Source organism: Lactuca saligna, chromosome 9 (assembly GCF_052625555.1).
Source record: "Lactuca saligna cultivar CGN05327 chromosome 9, ASM5262555v1, whole genome shotgun sequence".
Classification (NCBI taxonomy): Eukaryota; Viridiplantae; Streptophyta; class Magnoliopsida; order Asterales; family Asteraceae; genus Lactuca; species Lactuca saligna.
This window is the reverse complement of record NC_136425.1, coordinates 187156015-187176496: the sequence shown is the minus strand read 5'-3', so window position 1 is coordinate 187176496 and position 20482 is coordinate 187156015. Positions and strand designations below refer to the sequence as shown.

General features: G+C 36.1%; 1 protein-coding gene across 1 annotated transcript; it reads left to right on the top strand.

The window, feature by feature from the left end:
* Window positions 1-14847: 14847 nt before the first annotated feature.
* LOC145014625 (uncharacterized) lies at window positions 14848-16363 on the top strand. Its single transcript, XM_078973040.1, has one exon. It carries the CDS (start codon window positions 14951-14953, stop codon window positions 16229-16231), a length of 1281 nt encoding a protein of 426 aa, XP_078829166.1. The 5' UTR covers window positions 14848-14950; the 3' UTR covers window positions 16232-16363.
* Window positions 16364-20482: the final 4119 nt, after the last annotated feature.

Sequence of the window (20482 nt, the reverse complement as noted above, 5' to 3'; positions counted from 1 at the left end):
CTTCATCTTTGGACTGAAAAACATAATTTAACACTTTTAAGTACCTTTTGTCCATAATATGCAACAATTTAGCTAATATATGAATAATAAACTACACTTAATACACACTAAATATGCACATATCAACTTGTTACGTCATTCAGCGTTGTCGGTTCTGTCGCGAAACTTCGACAGGTCATAACTTCTTCGTTATAACTCAGATTTCGGCATTCTTTATATATTCGGAAACCTCGTTTCAACCACTACAACATTATCCATAGATATCGGCTTTATCTAACATTTCATTTTGACACTTATTTTTATTTTTAATTAAATTAAGTCATACAATTAAGCACATAACACATAATACTTAAATATTTAATTATTAATACTTCAAAAAGAGTTACAAGGGTTAACCTAGACTATTACATCAATGATAATGCCTAGCTTGGAAACGTGGGCATTACATATACACACTAGGTGTGAGGCCCGTGTACTACAAGGGTTTTAAAAAAAATAATATCAAGTTGTAAACATTAAGCAATTTTTAATGTAATACTTTGTTAGCCATTTTAAATTTTATTACAACACTTCTGCCTGTGCCTCTCGCTTTCATTCACAGGTTAGCCGAAGTCCCGCAAGCACTTTGATGAATCTTCTATCAGGTTTGATTTCGACCCTGATGAACCTGGCACCTTTTTTCCAGAAAGCCCCCACCAAGGAATTCCAAGAATTCTTGTTATAGATTTGTTCCAACCCTCAATCCTCTTTTCGAGATTCATCGATATCTAGTTTGAATTCTAAGACCCTCTTTATGAATCCTGCATCTAGAAAGGTCTTATTTGATACAGAAAGACTTTCAAGCAGAACTTGGGCTAGACTTTGGTTGGGCCAGGTAGGAGTGAGTCTACCCTGCAAAGTGGCTTCTCGCTTATCCCCAAAGTGATAGTAAAAAGATTCTAATTTATTTAGGACAATCACATCATATTTGCATTTTTATCACTTAATTGCAACATTTTTTCATTTGTATCAGATAATAGCATTGTACTTTCATTTTTATACCATAGTAGAACAACTACAATCATTCTACCCTTTTAAAAAATTTACCATTCTACCACTACACTGTTAACATATTAAAAGTAATAGTTTTAACATATATCTAGGAACATATTTCTAATTTTCAACAAAATAAAAACTTACTTATATTTATGAATGGACATGGCATCATATTTGCATTTTTAGCTGATAATAAAAACATGCTTTCATTCGTATCACATAATAGCATCATACTTTCATTTTCATCCCATAATAGCATCATACTTTTATTTTTATCACATAATAGCATAATAATTTCGTTTTTATACCATAATAGCATCATACTTGCATTTTCAACCAATAATAACAACATAGTTTTTGTTTTTATCACATAATTCCATCAAAAAAACCAATGTGAGTTTGATGATAACATTAAATATGAAGTATGATGATATATTACACAAATCCACAAACAGAAATAAAAGTACAATGCTACAATAGGAAGAAATAAAAGTAGGTTGCAACATTAACAATAATAAATGAATGTACATTGCTATATCTTGCATCTGAAAGTAACAATCTTATATAAAACATATGGAAAATGGTTCAAACATGCAAAATGTAACTTGGGGGGGGGGGGGGGGGGGGGGAGGGGGGGGGGAGTAGGATAAACCATATTGAGCTGATGAACAAAAAGCACCAAGGGATAAAACATCCTCAAAATGAGCTAGAAAAATTGCACCAGGAAATTAAAAAAAAAAAAAAAAAAACTTATTTAGCATACCTAGTAAAAAATTATACCATGGGTTGAATTAACAGGAGAGTCGATGATGATTTCCACCTAATCTCACTGAATGATGAAGAAGAAGAAAAAGAAGACTGCATAACAAACTTTGCATGTGAGAATCACAATGTCTTGAAGAATCACCGCTGCTTCTCATCTTCAATTAGTGTTTTGAGAGATAAATGGAGCGAGAAGGGATTTTGAGAGATAGTAAGAGGAGGTGTCTGCTATAATATCAAGAAGAAAATGATTTGGAATTGAGAAATATCGAGAGAATTCACGCAATTGTAGAGAATACGGGTGGAGAAATCAAGTTTCCATTTTAATGGGATTTTAATTGAGTTTGAATTTTTTTGGAAGATCACGTTCCTGATTTTATGCATTGTGAGTTGAAATGACCAAAATGGCAATTTCGTAATATCACTTAGACATTTTGAGCGGGAAAAATAACTTGGGGGAGGCTGAGAAATTGTCACGTGACAATTTGGTACTTATTTATTAGATTAGAGGATATATATATATATATATATATATATATATATATATATATATATATATATATATATATTGTCACACCCCCGAACCAGACGGCGGAAACGTCCGAGGGCTATTGTGACTCATTGAATACCATCACAATGCATATACATGAAACATAACATAAAAGATCACCAACATTTGGAATAATACAACCGGTAGTGTTTACATTCGTTACATTGTTCAAACGTTACATTTTCAAAATAACTGTTCGACACCACTTAAACCACAGCAAACATCATAGAGTATAAATCATCCGTCACCTTATCTATTACCTGAGAATACAAGTATTTTGAAAAACGTCAACATACGAAATGTTGGTGAGTTCATAAGTAGTGTTTGAAATCCAATGTAATGTTTGAAACCCATCAGAAAATCCGATATTTTCTAAAAGTAGAATAGTGTAAAAATATGTGTTGATCCATGAGTATGCATGTTTGAATTCTATAGATGTAGGCGTAAGAGTTGTGAAAATTCGACCGGTAATTTATAATTTGTAATTGTTGAAAACCCTAGGAAAACCCGACGTTTTCCTATCACTTTGTATTACTTAGTTTGTATACCGTTGTTTCGTTTCGTTAGAGGGAACCGTTGAGCTCCGGAGGCATTGAGAATACAATGGGTAGTGAAGCGTTGTGACGTACGTTAATGAAAACGTCCAATCGACAACCTTACAAGCGGTCCCTTAGGCGCCACTCGTAATTCTTCACACAACTCGATCCTCCCGGACTTGTGTAGTCCCACGACCGGAGGGAAGGAGAGAAGGCGCGAAACCCTCGGTATTTCCCCGCGTCGTTCAAGACTAATGCAATTGCGAAGGGCCCGAAGCCCAACCCGCAATCGTGAGTTACCGACTTTACTAGCAGTACTGAAGGACCCTTGGGGACCAGCAGCACGTTTGCCATTGAAAGTCCTGTTACGTTATGTCAGATCGGTAAAACCCAACACTTCGTAAGAGAGAGAGATCTTCGGGCCTTAAGATCAGGTCATTGGGCTAGCTAGGCTCAACGAACAAGATTTTACACTTTTGGGGCCCAAAGATGGTGCATAGACGTCTGCACACACTCGCATGTATAGTGAATTCTCTATCGTTATTAGTTATGAATCGTAATGTCGTAACGTCGTCATGTTAGTGGTTTTGGATTTTTATTGGTTTGAGCCGAACCAATTCGTTTAACAACGACTTTTGGTATTGTAGTGTATTGTATTTCGTCAACAAGCGTGGTACCATCAATTGGTCAAATTGCATGTATTAACTAGCCTTGAAGATTTTCTGTTTTCAGCCCCTCCTTAATCATAGAATTTACCCTTTTCACCCCTTTATTTAAAAACTTTCCGGTTTGGTCCTTAAATCAATTTTCTTGACATTTTTATACCAAAAATTATTGAAATAAGTATTTTCCAGCATATTTATCATAGAAAACAGTTTAAGTCCTTGAAATTTCAGTTTTCTCGGTTATAGCCCCTCTTTTTCGCAACTTTTACATTTTTGACCCAAATTGGAGAATTTTTACAACTTTGGTCCTTTTTAAATTCGAAAAGCATTTTAAACCTTTGAAAAGTACATGGAACACTTATAGTCCACTGTTTTACAGAAAAATGCAGTTTTGGTCCCCCAAATTAGAAAATTTCGCATATTGGGCCTCATTGGGCCGAAAATGTCATATTTAGCCCAATAAGCTTGGAATTTATGTTTTTAACCCTCTAAATAGTATATTTTCAGAAAATACATTGTGTAAACTGTTTTGACTCATCTCACCCATCAGATTTCGAAATATTTCACTTTAGGCCCTTTAACTTTGTATTTTCAACATTTTATGTCAAAAAAAAAATGAGTTTTTAGCCCAAATTAAGTGTTGTCAAGCCATTTGGCCATTTTCTTAGTATACTTTGCATGTAGTAGTATATTTTATGCTATAATAAAATATATGTCTCGGTTTTTAGCATTTCATACTAGATCTATCATCAAAATCATACAAAACATACATATAAGCATAGAAATCAACCACAACATACACATAATGATGGATCTACACTTTTGCTTGTATTCTCCCCCACAAAAACTCATAAAAACCAAAAATAAGGGGATATGAAACTCACCTTGGGTGTTGATTCGGTTTTTGAAGAAAGAATGGAAGAAATGAAGTGATTTTTGGCCTTTGCACTCCTTGATGAAGTTTTCGAGTTTATGGGGTTTCTAGAGTGCAAGATCATGATTTTTGCATGGATTAGGAAGAGATTTTTGATAAACAAGGAATACAAGTCATAGATCCAAGAAAAACCTTACCTTAGATGATGATTTTGTGGAAGAACTTCCTTGAATGCTTCCTAAATTTCGAGATTTTGGATGGAGAAGAAGAAAGAGCCTTGAGTGATTTAGAGAGAGTTTGTGAGTGTTTTGTGTGTGTGTGGATGTTGTTCTCGGCCGAGTTCAAGAAGAAGAGAAGAGAGAGAGTTGAGTTGACAATCCTAGTTGCATGTTGGTCCATGCATGGAGATATGTGGGATATAAGTGAGGTGGCAAGGCTTAAGTCACTCTTCCTTCTTGGTTTTGGGCTTATGGGCCGAGAATTGTAAATGGAAAGGAAAAAAATTTGGGCTTTAATGTTCTAACCCATGTAGATGTTAAGTTGGATGGTTTTTAGTCCCAAAAGAAATATAGTATGATTTTTACACTTTGTTGGGTTAGTTTAGGTTAATCATGGTTCAAAATTTTGTATTTATTTCATTCTAGGTCCAATATAGCTCAAAATGTTGAAATAAATAGATGTGGGTCCAATTAGAGCCCAATTAGGGTTCTAAGCCCATGATAGTCCAATTGGAAGTTTATTATCCATTTGGATCCAATAAGGAAGTTCTAGTCCAAAATGGACTTAACCAGAACTTCTAGGGTTTTCCAATTGTTTGATGTAGTGAATTGGGGTTTAGTTTCCCATTGAGTAAGCATCATACTTGTTTTTGAGTTTTTGATTTCAACATTTACTTGAGTATAGTGATTACAAGACATAGAATTTCTAGTTGTGACATCATCCCCCCGTTAGAGGGAATTTCGTCCCGAAATTCTGTTTGAAAGTTAGATTTGAGAAAGCTAGAATAGGTGAGGGTACTTTTGCTTCATTTGGTCTTCGCGTTCCCAAGTGAATTCTGGCCCACGCTTTGCGTTCCACCATACTTTCATGATCGGGATGCGACTCTGCTTAGTACGCTTCACCTCCCTGTCCATGATTTCGATTGGTTCTTCAACGAACAGGAGTTTCTCATTGATTTCGATTTCGTCAAGAGGAGTGACGAGTGTTTCATCTGAGAGACACTTCTTCAGATTAGATACGTGAAACACGGGGTGTACACCGTTTAGCTCTGCGGGTAGTTGCAGTCTGTATGCTACTGGACCAATTCGAGCGACAATTTCGAAAGGTCCAATGTATCGCAGGTTCAGCTTTCCCCGTTTTCCGAAACGTATAACCCCTTTCCAGGGCGAGACTTTTAACAGTACTCGATCACCGACCTGAAATTCTAAGGGCTTTCGTCGTTTGTCAGCGTAGCTCTTTTGTCGGTCACGCGATGCTTGCAATCGAGCTCTGATTTGAACGATCTTTTTCGTGGTTTCACGGATGATCTCCGGTCCCGTTAGTGCTTTGTCCGTCGCATGCGTTTTTGCTAGCTGGGTGTCATCTACTTCAGCCCAACATAATGGTGATCTACATTTAAGTCCGTAAAGTGCTTCGAAAGGAGCCACCTTGATTCTCGAATGGTAACTATTGTTGTATGAGAACTCTATTAAGGGTAGGTGGGTATCCCAAGACTTTCCAAAGTCTATCACGCACGCACGGAGCATATCTTCGAGTGTTTGGATAGTTCGCTCGCTTTGACCATCCGTTTGTGGGTGATAAGCGGTGCTCATATCAAGGTTTGTTCCCATCGCCTTATGGAGTGATTGCCAAAATCGGGACGTAAACCTACTGTCCCTATCCGAGATAATAGATTTTGGCACTCCATGGAGTCTCACGATTTCTCGTAGGTACAATCGCGTCAGTCTCTCCATCTTGTAGGATTCCTTGATTGGCAGGAAATGGGCCGATTTCGTTAGTCGATCGATTATTACCCATATGGTATCCAGTCCGTCCGACGTCTTGGGTAGCTTGGTAACGAAATCCATAAAAATCCCCTCCCATTTCCACTCGGGAATTTCCGGTTGCTGCAACAATCCTGAAGGTTTCTGGTATTCCACCTTTACTTTGGCGCATGTAAGGCACTTACTGACGTAGTCGCGATTTCCGCCTTCATGTTAGGCCACCAATAGTGTTGTTTAATATCCAAATACATCTTATCAGAACCGGGGTGAATGGAGTATCGCGTCTTGTGGGCTTCCTTCATGACAACTTCTCTAAACCCTCCAAATTTAGGGACCCAAATACGGTTCATGAAATAGTATACTCCATTCCCCTTTGCCTCCAGGTTCTTTTCCATTCCGCGCAATACTTCGCTTGCTCTATTTTCCGTCTTCATGGCCTCTGACTGGGCTACTGCAAGTTGAGTGGCCAGGTGTGACTGAATGGTTATCGAGAGAGTTTTTGTACAACGATTAGAGTACTCCTTTCGACTTAATGCGTCAGCTACCACGTTGGCCTTGCCTGGGTGGTACTTAATCTCGCACTCATAATCGTTTAGCAACTCAACCCATCTTCGTTGCCTCATGTTTAAATCCTTCTGGTTTAACATGTGTTGGAGGCTCTTGTGATCTGTGAAGACGGTGCACTTTGTACCGTAAAGGTAATGCCTCCAAATTTTTAGGGCAAAGACTACAGCTCCCAACTCTAGATCATGGGTCGTGTAGTTTACTTCATGCGTCTTTAGCTGGCGGGATGCATAGGCTATCACTCTCCCACGTTGCATGAGAACGCAACCTAAACCCTGATTTGATGCGTCGCAGTAGACTACAAAGTCTTCCGTTCCTTCAGGCAGAGATAGTACAGGTGCGCTACAGAGAGCTTGCTTCAAGGTTCGAAATGCGATTTCTTGTTTGTCTGTCCATTTGAATGGTACGCCCTTTTGCGTAAGCGAGGTAAGTGGCTTGGCGATCTTAGAGAAGTTTTGAATGAACCTCCTATAGTAGCCTGCTAATCCCAAGAATTGACGAATTTCTGTGGGCGTTGTCGGGATTGCCCAACCTTCTACAGCTTTGACCTTAGAGGGATCCACATGGATTCCATCTTGGCTGACCACATGACCTAGGAAGTTCATGCTCCGCAGCCAGAACTCACACTTGGAGAGTTTGGCGTAAGTTTTTCCGATCGTAGAGTTTCTAAGACTTGTCGGAGATGTTGGCCATGCTCTTCCTTGCTTCGAGAATAGACGAGGATGTCATCGATAAAAACAATGACAAAGTTGTCAAGAAACGGTCGGCATATTCGATTCATTAGGTCCATAAATGCGGCAGGGGCATTCGTTAGACCAAAGGGCATTACGACAAATTCATAATGTCCGTAGCGAGTTCGGAAAGCGGTTTTTGGAATATCCTCTTCCCGGACTTTGAGTTGGTGGTATCCGGACCATAGGTCTATTTTAGAAAAATAACTAGCCCCTTGGAGTTGGTCAAATAGGTCATCGATTCGTGGGAGTGGGTAGCGGTTCTTGATTGTGAGTTTGTTTAATTCTCTGTAATCTATACACATTCTAAAAGATCCGTCTTTCTTTTTGACAAAGAGCACCGGAGCTCCCCATGGCGAGTAACTAGGTCGAATAAATCCCTTGTCCAAAAGTTCGCTGAGTTGGCTGGATAATTCCTGCATCTCGGCAGGAGCCAACCGATAGGGTGATTTAGCAAGAGGAGTTGCTCCTGGGATAAGGTCAATTCGAAATTCAACCTGTCTCTCTGGGGGCACTCCCGGAAGATCTTCAGGAAACACATCCGGAAATTCACATACTACGGGAATGTCTCGAACGTTAATCTCCTCCTTGGTTTTGTCCACCACATGAGCCAGGAACGCTAGATTGTTCCTTCGTAGATATTTTTGTGCCTTGACACACGAAACGAGACGAAGGTTCATGCTAGATTTGTCTCCGTAAATTACTAGGGTTTCGTGATTTGGAAGGCGAAGACGAACGGCCTTCTCATGACACATAATTTCGGCATGGTGGGGGCTTAACCAGTCCATACCGATGATCACGTCGAAACTCCTAATTGACACTGGCATTAGGTCTATTCGAAAAACGTGTTGATTAAGAGTTAGGGTTCATCCGGTGTAGATTTCCCCAGTGGACTCGGTTTTCCCATTGGCCATTTCCACCGTATAGGCTTCATTTAGCTTTTGGGGGAGTTGTTTTAATAAGTGCTTAAACTTATTGGTTACGAAACTTCGTTCCGCTCCGGTGTCAAATAAGATGCATGCATAAGCGTGGTTTAAGGGAAACGTACCGGTAACAACAGAGGGGTCTTGAATAGCCTCACTCTGACCCATGGTCAACATCCTTCCTGTTCCTCCATTTCTTAAATTGTTGTTGTTGGGACAGTCTCGGCGGATGTGTCCAGTCTTCCCGCATCCGTAACAGGTGTAACTAGGCCCTGCGCTGTTGCCGCTGGCATGGGCGTTGTTGTTGTTGCGAGGGTTGTTGTTGTTGATTCCCCGATTTTGGTTATGGGGAGTGTAAGCCTTGCAGTACTTTGCGGTGTGACCCCTTCGGTTGCAACTGGTGCACTGAAAATCCTTGCATTCTCCATAGTGATGGAAACCGCACTTGTTGCATTTGGGAAGATTACCGGAATAAGGTTTGGAAGCATTTGAAGTGGCTGAGGTTGGAGCATGTGGTGCGGCTGGAGCCGATGTGGTAACGGCATTAACCGCCACTGTCTGCTGCTTCTTGGAGGTGTCGGGGCCCTGGCGCCCCTTCCTCTTATTGTTCTTTCCCCTCTTGTCATCTCCTTCCTTCTTCTTCTCAGCCACCACTGGTTTCTCTCCCTTTTTGTTATTATGGTCGTACAACCTTTTTGCCAGTCTCTTTGCACTGTCAAATGTTTCGGGGTTTGCAGCTATCACATTCCCTTGAATTGGTGATGTGAGTCCCCAGATGAATCGCTCAATCTTCTTTCCTTTCGAGGTGATCATACCCGGGCACAGCAGAGATAGTTCGCTAAATCTCGATATGTAGGCATCGATATTCGCGTTCTGCACAGTGAGGTTCCATAGCTCTTGTTCCATCTTCTGTATTTCGCCTCGTGGGCAGTACTCTGCCATTAACATTTCTTTCATCTCCGTCCACGGCATAGAGTTGGCTACAGGGAGTGTCATGGATTCTACATGTCCGTTCCACCAGGTGAGTGCTTGATCCACAAAAGTGCAGGCTGCGAACTTCACCTTCATGTGCTCAGGGCAGTCGCATATCTCGAATACCGACTCCACTTTTTCGATCCATCGCTTCAGAGTGATCACTCCTCCAGTGCCATTAAAAGTTCGTGGTTTGGCGTTTGTGAAGTCCTTGTAGGTACATGCCTTGGTGGGTCCTTGATTCATTCCATTGTTTGAACTTCCGGCTCCTTGTCCATTGACTCCTCCATTGTTCCCTTGTTGAATTTGCGCAATCGCTGCAGTGACTGCTGCAGATACAGCTGCCAGGAAGGCGGCTGAGTCAACTTTGGAGAGAATGTAGTTTTAGGTTCCCTAGCTATCCCGATCTCATCGAGACGTGTATTAGTTTTACTTTGGAGAGAATGTAGTTGATCAGGCTACATTCACTCCTTGGTATTACTAAGAACAGTCCCAATTTAACCGAGACACTAGCATTATTGTGTTTGATTCGGCGTTATGTTCTTATTCCTAATACAAGCAAGCGTATTTTATTTACTTGTTTTGTTCAGAGTTATGTTAGTCCCTCTTTTTGGTTTATAGTTGCATATCCATGTGTGGCTAGATATGCTAGTTCACTATAAACAATGCTCTGATACCAACCTGTCACACCCCCGAACCAGACGGCGGAAACGTCCGAGGGCTATTGTGACTCATTGAATACCATCACAATGCATATACATGAAACATAACATAAAACATCACCAACATTTGGAATAATACAACCGGTAGTGTTTACATTCGTTACATTATTCAAACGTTACATTCTCAAAATAACTGTTCGACACCACTTAAACCACAGCAAACATCATAGAGTATAAATCATCCGTCCCCTTATCTGTTACCTGAGAATACAAGTATTTTGAAAAACGTCAACATACGAAATGTTGGTGAGTTCATAAGTAGTGTTTGAAATCCAATGTAATGTTTGAAACCCATCAGAAAATCCGATATTTTCTAAAAGTAGAATAGTGTAAAAATATGTGTTGATCCATGAGTATGCATGTTTGAATTCTATAGATGTAGGCGTAAGAGTTGTGAAAATTCGACCGGTAATTTATAATTTGTAATTGTTGAAAACCCTAGGAAAACCCGACGTTTTCCTATCACTTTGTATTACTTAGTTTGTATACCGTTGTTTCGTTTCGTTAGAGGGAATCGTTGAGCTCCGGAGGCATTGAGAATACAATGGGTGGTGAAGTGTTGTGACGTACGTTAATGAAAACGTCCAATCGACAACCTTACAAGCGGTCCCTTAGGCGCCACTCGTAATTCTTCACACAACTCGATCCTCCCGGACTTGTGTAGTCCCACGACCGGAGGGAAGGAGAGAAGGCGCGAAACCCTCGGTATTTCCCCGCGTCGTTCAAGACTAATGCAATTGCGAAGGGCCCGAAGCCCAACCCGCAATCGTGAGTTACCGACTTTACTAGCAGTACTGAAGGACCCTTGGGGACCAGCAGCACGTTTGCCATTGAAAGTCCTGTTACGTTATGTCGGATCGGTAAAACCCAACACTTCGTAAGAGAGAGAGATCTTCGGGCCTTAAGATCAGGTCATTGGGCTAGCTAGGCTCAACGAACAAGATTTTACACTTTTGGGGCCCAAAGATGGTGCATAGACGTCTGCGCACACTCGCATGTATAGTGAATTCTCCATCGTTATTAGTTATGAATCGTAATGTCGTAACGTCGTCGTGTTAGTGGTTTTGGATTTTTATTGGTTCGAGCCGAACCAATTCGTTTAACAACGACTTTTGGTATTGTAGTGTATTGTATTTCGTCAACAAGCGTGGTACCATCAATTGGTCAAATTGCATGTATTAACTAGCCTTGAAGATTTTCTGTTTTCAGCCCCTCCTTAATCATAGAATTTACCCTTTTCACCCCTTTATTTAAAAACTTTCCGGTTTGGTCCTTAAATCAATTTTCTTGACATTTTTATACCAAAAATTATTGAAATAAGTATTTTCCAGCATATTTATCATAGAAAACAGTTTAAGTCCTTGAAATTTCAGTTTTCTCGGTTATAGCCCCTCTTTTTCGCAACTTTTACATTTTTGACCCAAATTGGAGAATTTTTACAACTTTGGTCCTTTTTAAATTTGAAAAGCATTTTAAACCTTTGAAAAGTACATGGAACACTTATAGTCCACTGTTTTACAGAAAAATGCAGTTTTGGTCCCCCAAATTAGAAAATTTCGCATATTGGGCCTCATTGGGCCGAAAATGTCATATTTAGCCCAATAAGCTTGGAATTTATGTTTTTAACCCTCTAAATAGTATATGTTCAGTAAATACATTGTGTAAACTGTTTTGACTCATCTCACTCATCAGATTTCGAAATATTTCACTTTAGGCCCTTTAACTTTGTATTTTCAACATTTTATGTCAAAAAAAATGAGTTTTTAGCCCAAATTAAGTGTTGTCAAGCCATTTGGCCATTTTCTTAGTATACTTTGCATGTAGTAGTATATTTTATGCTATAATAAAATATATGTCTCGGTTTTTAGCATTTCATACTAGATCTATCATCAAAATCATACAAAACATACATATAAGCATAGAAATCAACCACAACATACACATAATGATGGATCTACACTTTTGCTTGTATTCTCCCCCACAAAAACTCATAAAAACCGAAATTAAGGGGATATGAAACTCACCTTGGGTGTTGATTCGGTTTTTGAAGAAAGAATGGAAGAAATGAAGTGATTTTTGGCCTTTGCACTCCTTGATGAAGTTTTCGAGTTTATGGGGTTTCTAAAGTGCAAGATCATGATTTTTGCATGGATTAGGAAGAGATTTTTGATAAACAAGGAATACAAGTCATAGATCCAAGCAAAACCTTACCTTAGATGATGATTTTGTGGAAGAACTTCCTTGAATGCTTCCTAAATTTCGAGATTTTGGATGGAGAAGAAGAAAGAGCCTTGAGTGATTTAGAGAGAGTTTGTGAGTGTTTTGTGTGTGTGTGGATGTTGTTCTCGGCCGAGTTCAAGAAGAAGAGAAGAGAGAGAGTTGAGTTGACAATCCTAGTTGCATGTTGGTCCATGCATGGAGATATGTGGGATATAAGTGAGGTGGCAAGGCTTAAGTCACTCTTCCTTCTTGGTTTTGGGCTTATGGGCCGAGAATTGTAAATGGAAAGGAAAAAAATTTGGGCTTTAATGTTCTAACCCATGTAGATGTTAAGTTGGATGGTTTTTAGTCCCAAAAGAAATATAGTATGATTTTTACACTTTGTTGGGTTAGTTTAGGTTAATCATGGTTCAAAATTTTGTATTTATTTCATTCTAGGTCCAACATGGCTCAAAATGTTGAAATAAATAGATGTGGGTCCAATTAGAGCCCAATTAGGGTTCTAAGCCCATGATAGTCCAATTGGAAGTTTATTGATCCATTTGGATCCAATAAGGAAGTTCTAGTCCAAAATGGACTTAACCAGAACTTCTAGGGTTTTCCAATTGTTTGATGTAGTGAATTGGGGTTTAGTTTCCCATTGAGTAAGCATCATACTTGTTTTTGAGTTTTTGATTTCAACATTTACTTGAGTATAGTGATTACAAGACATAGAATTTCTAGTTGTGACATATATATATATATATATATATATATATATATATATATATATATATATATATATATATATATATATATATATATATCATTTTTTTTAAATTTTCTTAACTGTGAATTGAAGCGTTAATGTTTTTTTTTTAACTTTATGTTGTTACAATTCATATTTTTTTTACTTGGATGGTTCATAGTTAATATCGTTAGCAACTTTATGTTTTCATTTATCATTATCATTACTTCACATTTTGTTTTGTATTTTTTTTTTTTTATAATTTTAGTTATTTATTATTCTTCTATTATTTTTAATTATTTTGATTCAAGTTATGAAAAATAAGAAAAAAAAACTCAAACACCAAAATTGTAATATACTCTAATATATTAATATATTTTACATTTTTCATTTTTTTTCGGTTTTTTTCATATTTTTTTTTTATTTTTTCGTATTATTTTATTAACTTTTTCGTGTTATGTTTTATTTTTTTCGTTGTTTCGTTTTATTTTTCATCAATTTGATAAAATAATTTAATCTTTTTCTAAAAGTGTAAAATGTATGAATATATTAGAGTATATTACAATTTTGGTGTTTGAGTTTCTTTGGTTTTCTATTTTTTTTAAGTACTTAGGTTATTTATGGTTTTTGTATTTTTTTTGTTTTGATTTGAATAAATTAAAAAGTTATGTTTATTTTCTTTATTTATATTTGTAAATATAACTATTTTATTTACTCGAATCAAAATATAAAAAGTTACAAAAACCATAAATAACCAAAATTATAAAACACACACACACAAACACCAAAATTGTAATATACTATAATATATTCATACATTTTACACTTTTTAGGAAAAAGTCAAAAAAAAGTCTTCAAATTGATGAAAAATAAAACGAAACAACGAAAAAATAAAAAAATATTAAAAAATAATATGAAAAAAACTAAAAAGTAATACGAATAAGTTAAAAAAATACGAAAAAAACCAAAAAAAGATGAAAAGTGTAAAATGTATTAATATATTAGAGTATATGACAATTTTTCTGTTTGAGTTTTTTTCTTTCTATTTTTCATTATTTATTTCAAAATAAATAAAAATAGAAGAATAATAAATAAATAAAACTATCAAAAAAATAAAAAAACAAAATATGAATAATAATAATAATAAATACATATATAAAGTTGCTAATAATATTAACTATGGAGCATCCAAATAAAAAAATGAACCGACATAAAATTAAAAAATATATATTAATGCTTCAATTCACAAATAAAAAAAATTAAAGAAAATACGTTTTATGTAATTTTGCAAATCACAAGGATCATTGGCGTTTTTTCGAGAGTCCTCAAAGTGAAGTATTTTACGTTTTTTCGAGAGTCCTCAAAGTGAAGTATTTTACAAACTATATGGACTAATTATGAAATTTTGTCAAAAAAGGGGTGTATTTAAATAAAATAAAATATTAGATTACTCAATTTTCCGTATATACTAATCCTTATTTATATAATTGTCATTATTACACTTTTAATTATATATAACTGTTATAATTTACATACATAGTAATCATTTTTACAAAATTTTCAAATTATACTGAAACAGCAACGACTTCATGTAAGCCACGTTTCCCTTTCCGTTTCCGTTTCCGTTTCGTTTTCGCTCTCGCACCAAAAACGTCACGCCGGGGAACTGCCATAGCTACCACCGTAGATGGACTTCCCTCCCCAAATCCCCGGCGTATCTCCTCCCTCTTCATCCCAAACACACACGCATGCAAAACAACATGACAACAATGCCGGGCTGGCAATAGCGACTACCACCACAGACGACGAACACACGAATTCCATCTCCAATTCGAAAGCCCGTTCTCGCATCCAGCTGTTGTCAGCCCTTTTAACCGGTGGTGAATACGACACCGGAGACCCGAACCCGATTTCATCCCTAACGGACTCCGATCGACCAGCACGATCCCTCTTGTCCTCCGGCACCGCATACAGCGCCGTATCATCGTCTCTAACTACCTCACATGCGTCTGCCGCCGGAGACGGTCCAATCTGCCACTGGCTGTATGACACCTTTCTCTCCGATGATTCCGACCTCCGTCTCGTAGTCATCTCCTTCATCCCTCTCCTCGCCGGCATCTATTTTTCTCGTATCCACTCTCTCTCCTCGCCTCCTCCATCAGTTGCTGGATTAGAAGCTGTTCTCATTGCTGTATATTCATCGGAAACAAAGTCTCGTGCCGGGAAACCTATGCTCATTTCCATCCCCGATCTCTCTCAACCGTCTCTCTATCACTATCCTAGGGTTGTCAACACCATACAAAACCCTAGCTCAGCTAAATCCAACGATAATTCGCAAGCTCAGCCTACGATCACAGTCGTATCACCTCCGCTCGAGCCACAAACAGCTATAAAATCAACGAAACGCGCTACGATTGTAGGAGTTGCTTTAGACTGTTACTACAAGCAGATCTCTCAAATGCCAGAGTCGTCGAAACTTGATTTCTGCAAATATGCCACTGACTGGGCTGGCCAGGATTGCCCTTGCAAGTCTGAATTCGACCAAAAACCCCAAACCACCATGATTACTGATACCATTAGTACAGAAGAAATAGAAATCGAGGAGAATGTTTTGGAACAGATGAAGAATTTGCAGATCAATGATGGATATTCTAACAATGTAGAGAGAGGGACTAGAACTCCACTTCCATGGGAGCTATTACAGCCAGTTTTGAGAATTTTGGGACACTGTTTATTGTGCCCCTTGAATTCTAACGATGTGAAGGATGCAGCATCAATGGCAGTTCAGTGTTTGTATGCAAGATCCTGTCATGATTTGGTTCCACAGGCAATATTAGCAAGTAGGAGCCTGGTTCAGCTTGATAAGAGAAGTCGTGAATCTGCTGCTTCCATGATGAATCCAGTAAGTTCAAATGATAGCTCGCCCACTGAATCTATGAAACCAGAAACCTTTTTGCTCCCAGAATGAAGACAGAGTATACTTTTGTTATCTTTACAGGTTAGTGTTTGATATTTGCATGTAGCTGTAGAACAATGCAGTGTAAGTAGTAAAATTTTTCTATAATTTGCGGCTTAAACAAGATGAGAGTTCATTTGGCTAAATATCTTTTTGAATCTGAATCTTCATTCACTTTGATTTGATTCTTGAATGATGTTTGCTTTTATTTGATGATATTCCATGCTGATTTTGTCTTGCTTGTTGGTTTCTTTAAACTACCATTTGAGCAAAGATATCACATTATGATTATTTTTCTGGTTATGACTTGATTCTTGAATGATGTTTGCTCTAAATCTTGTATTGCACCACCTTTGTAAGGTTGTGTTTTTTTATTTTTTATTTGATGGAGTGTAAGGATAAAATGGTCATTTAGTCTCAGTTAATTAGTTTATTCATTTAGTTTAATAAAAAAACATACTTCATGTATGCAACACTTTATATATAAACAAACATCATTGCTCATTTAACCACTTTATCCATATACATCGTGCTTTTTCTTCCGCTTTTCAAAAGTGTGCACGTCGTTTTTCTCAAATATTTTTGAATGTTATTTCGAATAAGAATGTTAGTTGATTTGACATGGAAATAGTTTGCATAAGTAATGTAGAAAGTATGCTATGCAAAGTGTTATGAGAGTCGGATGAATAAGAGAATGAGAATGAAGTTTTCAAAGAAAATCTACAAATAGTACGAGAAGGTGTCCAAGTGCACAATACAAATACACAATTAGTAGAAGATGATAATGATTAATGCGATGCATATCAAGAAGTAGACGAAGATCAAGAAGGAAAATAACAATTACCTCTAACGTACCATGCAACTATACATTATGTTTTGTTAAATGATTTACATATATTAATAATTTAATAATTCTACGTGTCCCGCGTTTGTGAAACAGTTCAAAACTCAACCACAAAAATGAAACATAAAAATCTTAAGAGCCGTGACAAATGGACCGTTTGAAAATTATTTTTTTCTTATTATTAACATTTTTTATCATACTAAAAATAATCAAACATATCAAAATTAATAAATTTTCGTTTCTAATAATTATATTGATATCTATATATTTAAAAGATACAAAAATTATGTTATAATATTCAACTATGAATATTGTAACATAATATTTTTTTTCTGTATTCAAAATATATCTGATTTATTAATATAAAAAATATAGAACTATTAACTATGATATGTTTTTGAATATTAAACAGATGTAAAAAACAAAAGTAATAAAATAAAAATGGTATCTTTTCAATCCTAGCGTCCAACAACAAACAAAAAGTTTATATTATAAATAGATGTGAGATTTATAAATTTTAGGATGATTATATTATTACTTAAAAAAAAACAACTTTTTCAAAATATTCTAAAATTACCAAATAAATGATTTTATGTTTTAAAGAGTAACTGACTCATTTTTCTTTATGATTACCTCTTATCATAGGATGAATAGGTGTTCCTTCTTACAATTTATTAATTTTGGCCTAAATATTATAACAAATTTGGTATGAATATAAAGGTTTTTTTTTTTTTTTTTTTTTTTTTTTTTTTTTTTTTTTTTCAAATTTGCCCAATATTTGGTTTTTTGTACAAATTTATTTCACTACAGCTTTTTAAGAATGATTTATAAGATTTTTTTTCTTGATTTTTTTTTCCAACTTTTGTATTGTATCATATACATTAAAACCCCAATTTTTCTAGATGATTGTGTGACACTTGGATTTGAAGAAATATGATTTAATCGTTGTTTTTACTATTTCCTTTGATTTCAAATCATATTCATTATTTCATATGTGAGATTTTTATTTTTACGGTCGGAAAAGAGTTTTTTACTTATGTTTATTTTAAATCAGAGTATTTTTTTTATGAATGCAGAATTTGTCCCATAAACTATTTCTGAAGAAATATTTTTCATTGATTATTAAAAACTTAGGATGTCATAACTGATACAAAAAACATAAGTATAAACATAGTTATTACCGACCTTACACCATCTTTTATACTATGACCTATATTTCCTCAAATCTCTCATCGGATCCAAACATCATTATCTTTGTACTACTTGTGATACAAAGAAACTGAGTAGATCAGGTTGAAAAACTTGATGAGTGCATAGTGTTTTTAACCAACGATAATATAATCAATATGTTTAATTATCTATCAAACAATTAAACCAATTACTCATCCCTGTTTTCTTTTATATTCATCTCTAAGGATCTATCCTAAGGATCACCAGGAACACCGTTGCTGACAATACTATTTCATAGATTTCTCCGTAATACATGTGAGTAGGACCTGTCGTAAGGATCATCGTGAACATCGTTGCTGAAGAAATTGTTTTTGGGATTTTTCCGCAATGCATGTTAGTGGGAGTATAGTACATCAAATGAACACATAGTACATCACATAGTACATCAAATGAACACATAGTACATTACCTACAATTTATAAACATGCCTCATCGGATCCAAACATCACTATCTTTGTACTGCTTCTTGTGATACAAAGAGACTGAGTGAGTCAGGTTGGAAAACCTGGTGAATACATAGTGTTTTCAACCCACGATAATATAATGATATGTTTAATTATATATCAAACAATCAACCCAATTACTCATCCCCGTTTTCTTTTATATTCATCTCTAAGATCTGTCCTAAGGATCATCATGAACATCGTTGTTGACAATACTATTTGAAGGATTTCTCCGCAATACATCTTAGTATGGCCTATCCTAAGAATCATCGTAAACATCGTTGTTGACAATAATGTTTAAGGGATTTCTCCGCAATACATGCCAATAGGAGTATAGTACATCAAATGAACACATAGTCCATCACTTACAAGTTATAAACATGCCTTATTGGATCCAAACATCATTATCTTTGTACTACTTCTTGTGATACAAAGAAACTGAGTGGGTCAGGTTGGGAAACCTGGTGAGTACATGGTGTTTTCAAGCCACGATAATATAATTAATATGCTTAATTATCTATCAAACAATTAACCCGATTACTCATCCCTATTTTCTTCTATATTCATCTCTAAGGATCTATCCTAAGGATCATCATAAAAATCATTGCTGACAGTACTCTTTCAGGGATTTCTCCATAATACATGTTAGTAGGACCTATCCTAAGGAGCATCATGAACATGATTGCTGACAGTAATGTTTCACAGTTTTCTCTGCAATACATGTCAGTAGGAGTATAATAAATCAAATGAACACATAGTCCATCACCTACAGGTTATAAACATGCCTGTATCCCACGTGATTGCCTTGAATAGTCTGTGGTCGTCACCTATACTGTGTAAGATAACTACATTGTTAGTACACCAGTACTGTTTGTACATCGTTAGTACACTAGTACTCTTTCTACATCGTTAGTACATTAGTACTATTTCTACATCGTTAGTACAATAGTACTATTTCTACATCATTAGTACACTAGTACTATTTGAATTCATAATATATTATCATCGTTTTAAATTCTCATCACCACCCTTATCATTTATCATATTTCATCACCCAACGCTACCCAGTATTATAAGTATAAAAGTACATATACAATAGAAAATCATATAAAGATCATCTTATATTATTTCATTTAACACATAACATCTTTATCGTAGATAATAAACACATATAACGTTTAATTATCTAAATACTTTATATCTATGTGTATACACTTACTTGTTAAAAGCGGAAGACTAGTGAATTTGACAACACTTCAACTTGGCATTTATCTTTTCCTTTGATGTGACCTAAGTATGCATATCACTAAGTCTTAGTCTAATATCCTTTGTGACTAATGATAGTCTAGATTCCTCAACAATCCCAACGTCTACATCAAGATCTATCAAGTAAGGAGCAACATGTAAGATCATATCGAATGTAGGGTCCTTTTGGTATACAACGTATACTATTTGAAAACCTTACCTTAAACACCTCACTAAATCTAGCATAGACATCACCCATGTAAGTATATCAATCAATAATATGACATGGAATCACTAATAAGTCTTATTTATAAATCCATAATACCTACTATGAATATATATATATATATATATATATATATATATATATATATATATATATATATATATATATATATATATAAGGTACTTCTAAATTCAATCCTATAATTTAATCATGTTGCATTTTGGTCCCTAAGTTCAATAAAGTGTGCAAAGGAGCCCTGATAGCATTTTTGTAAT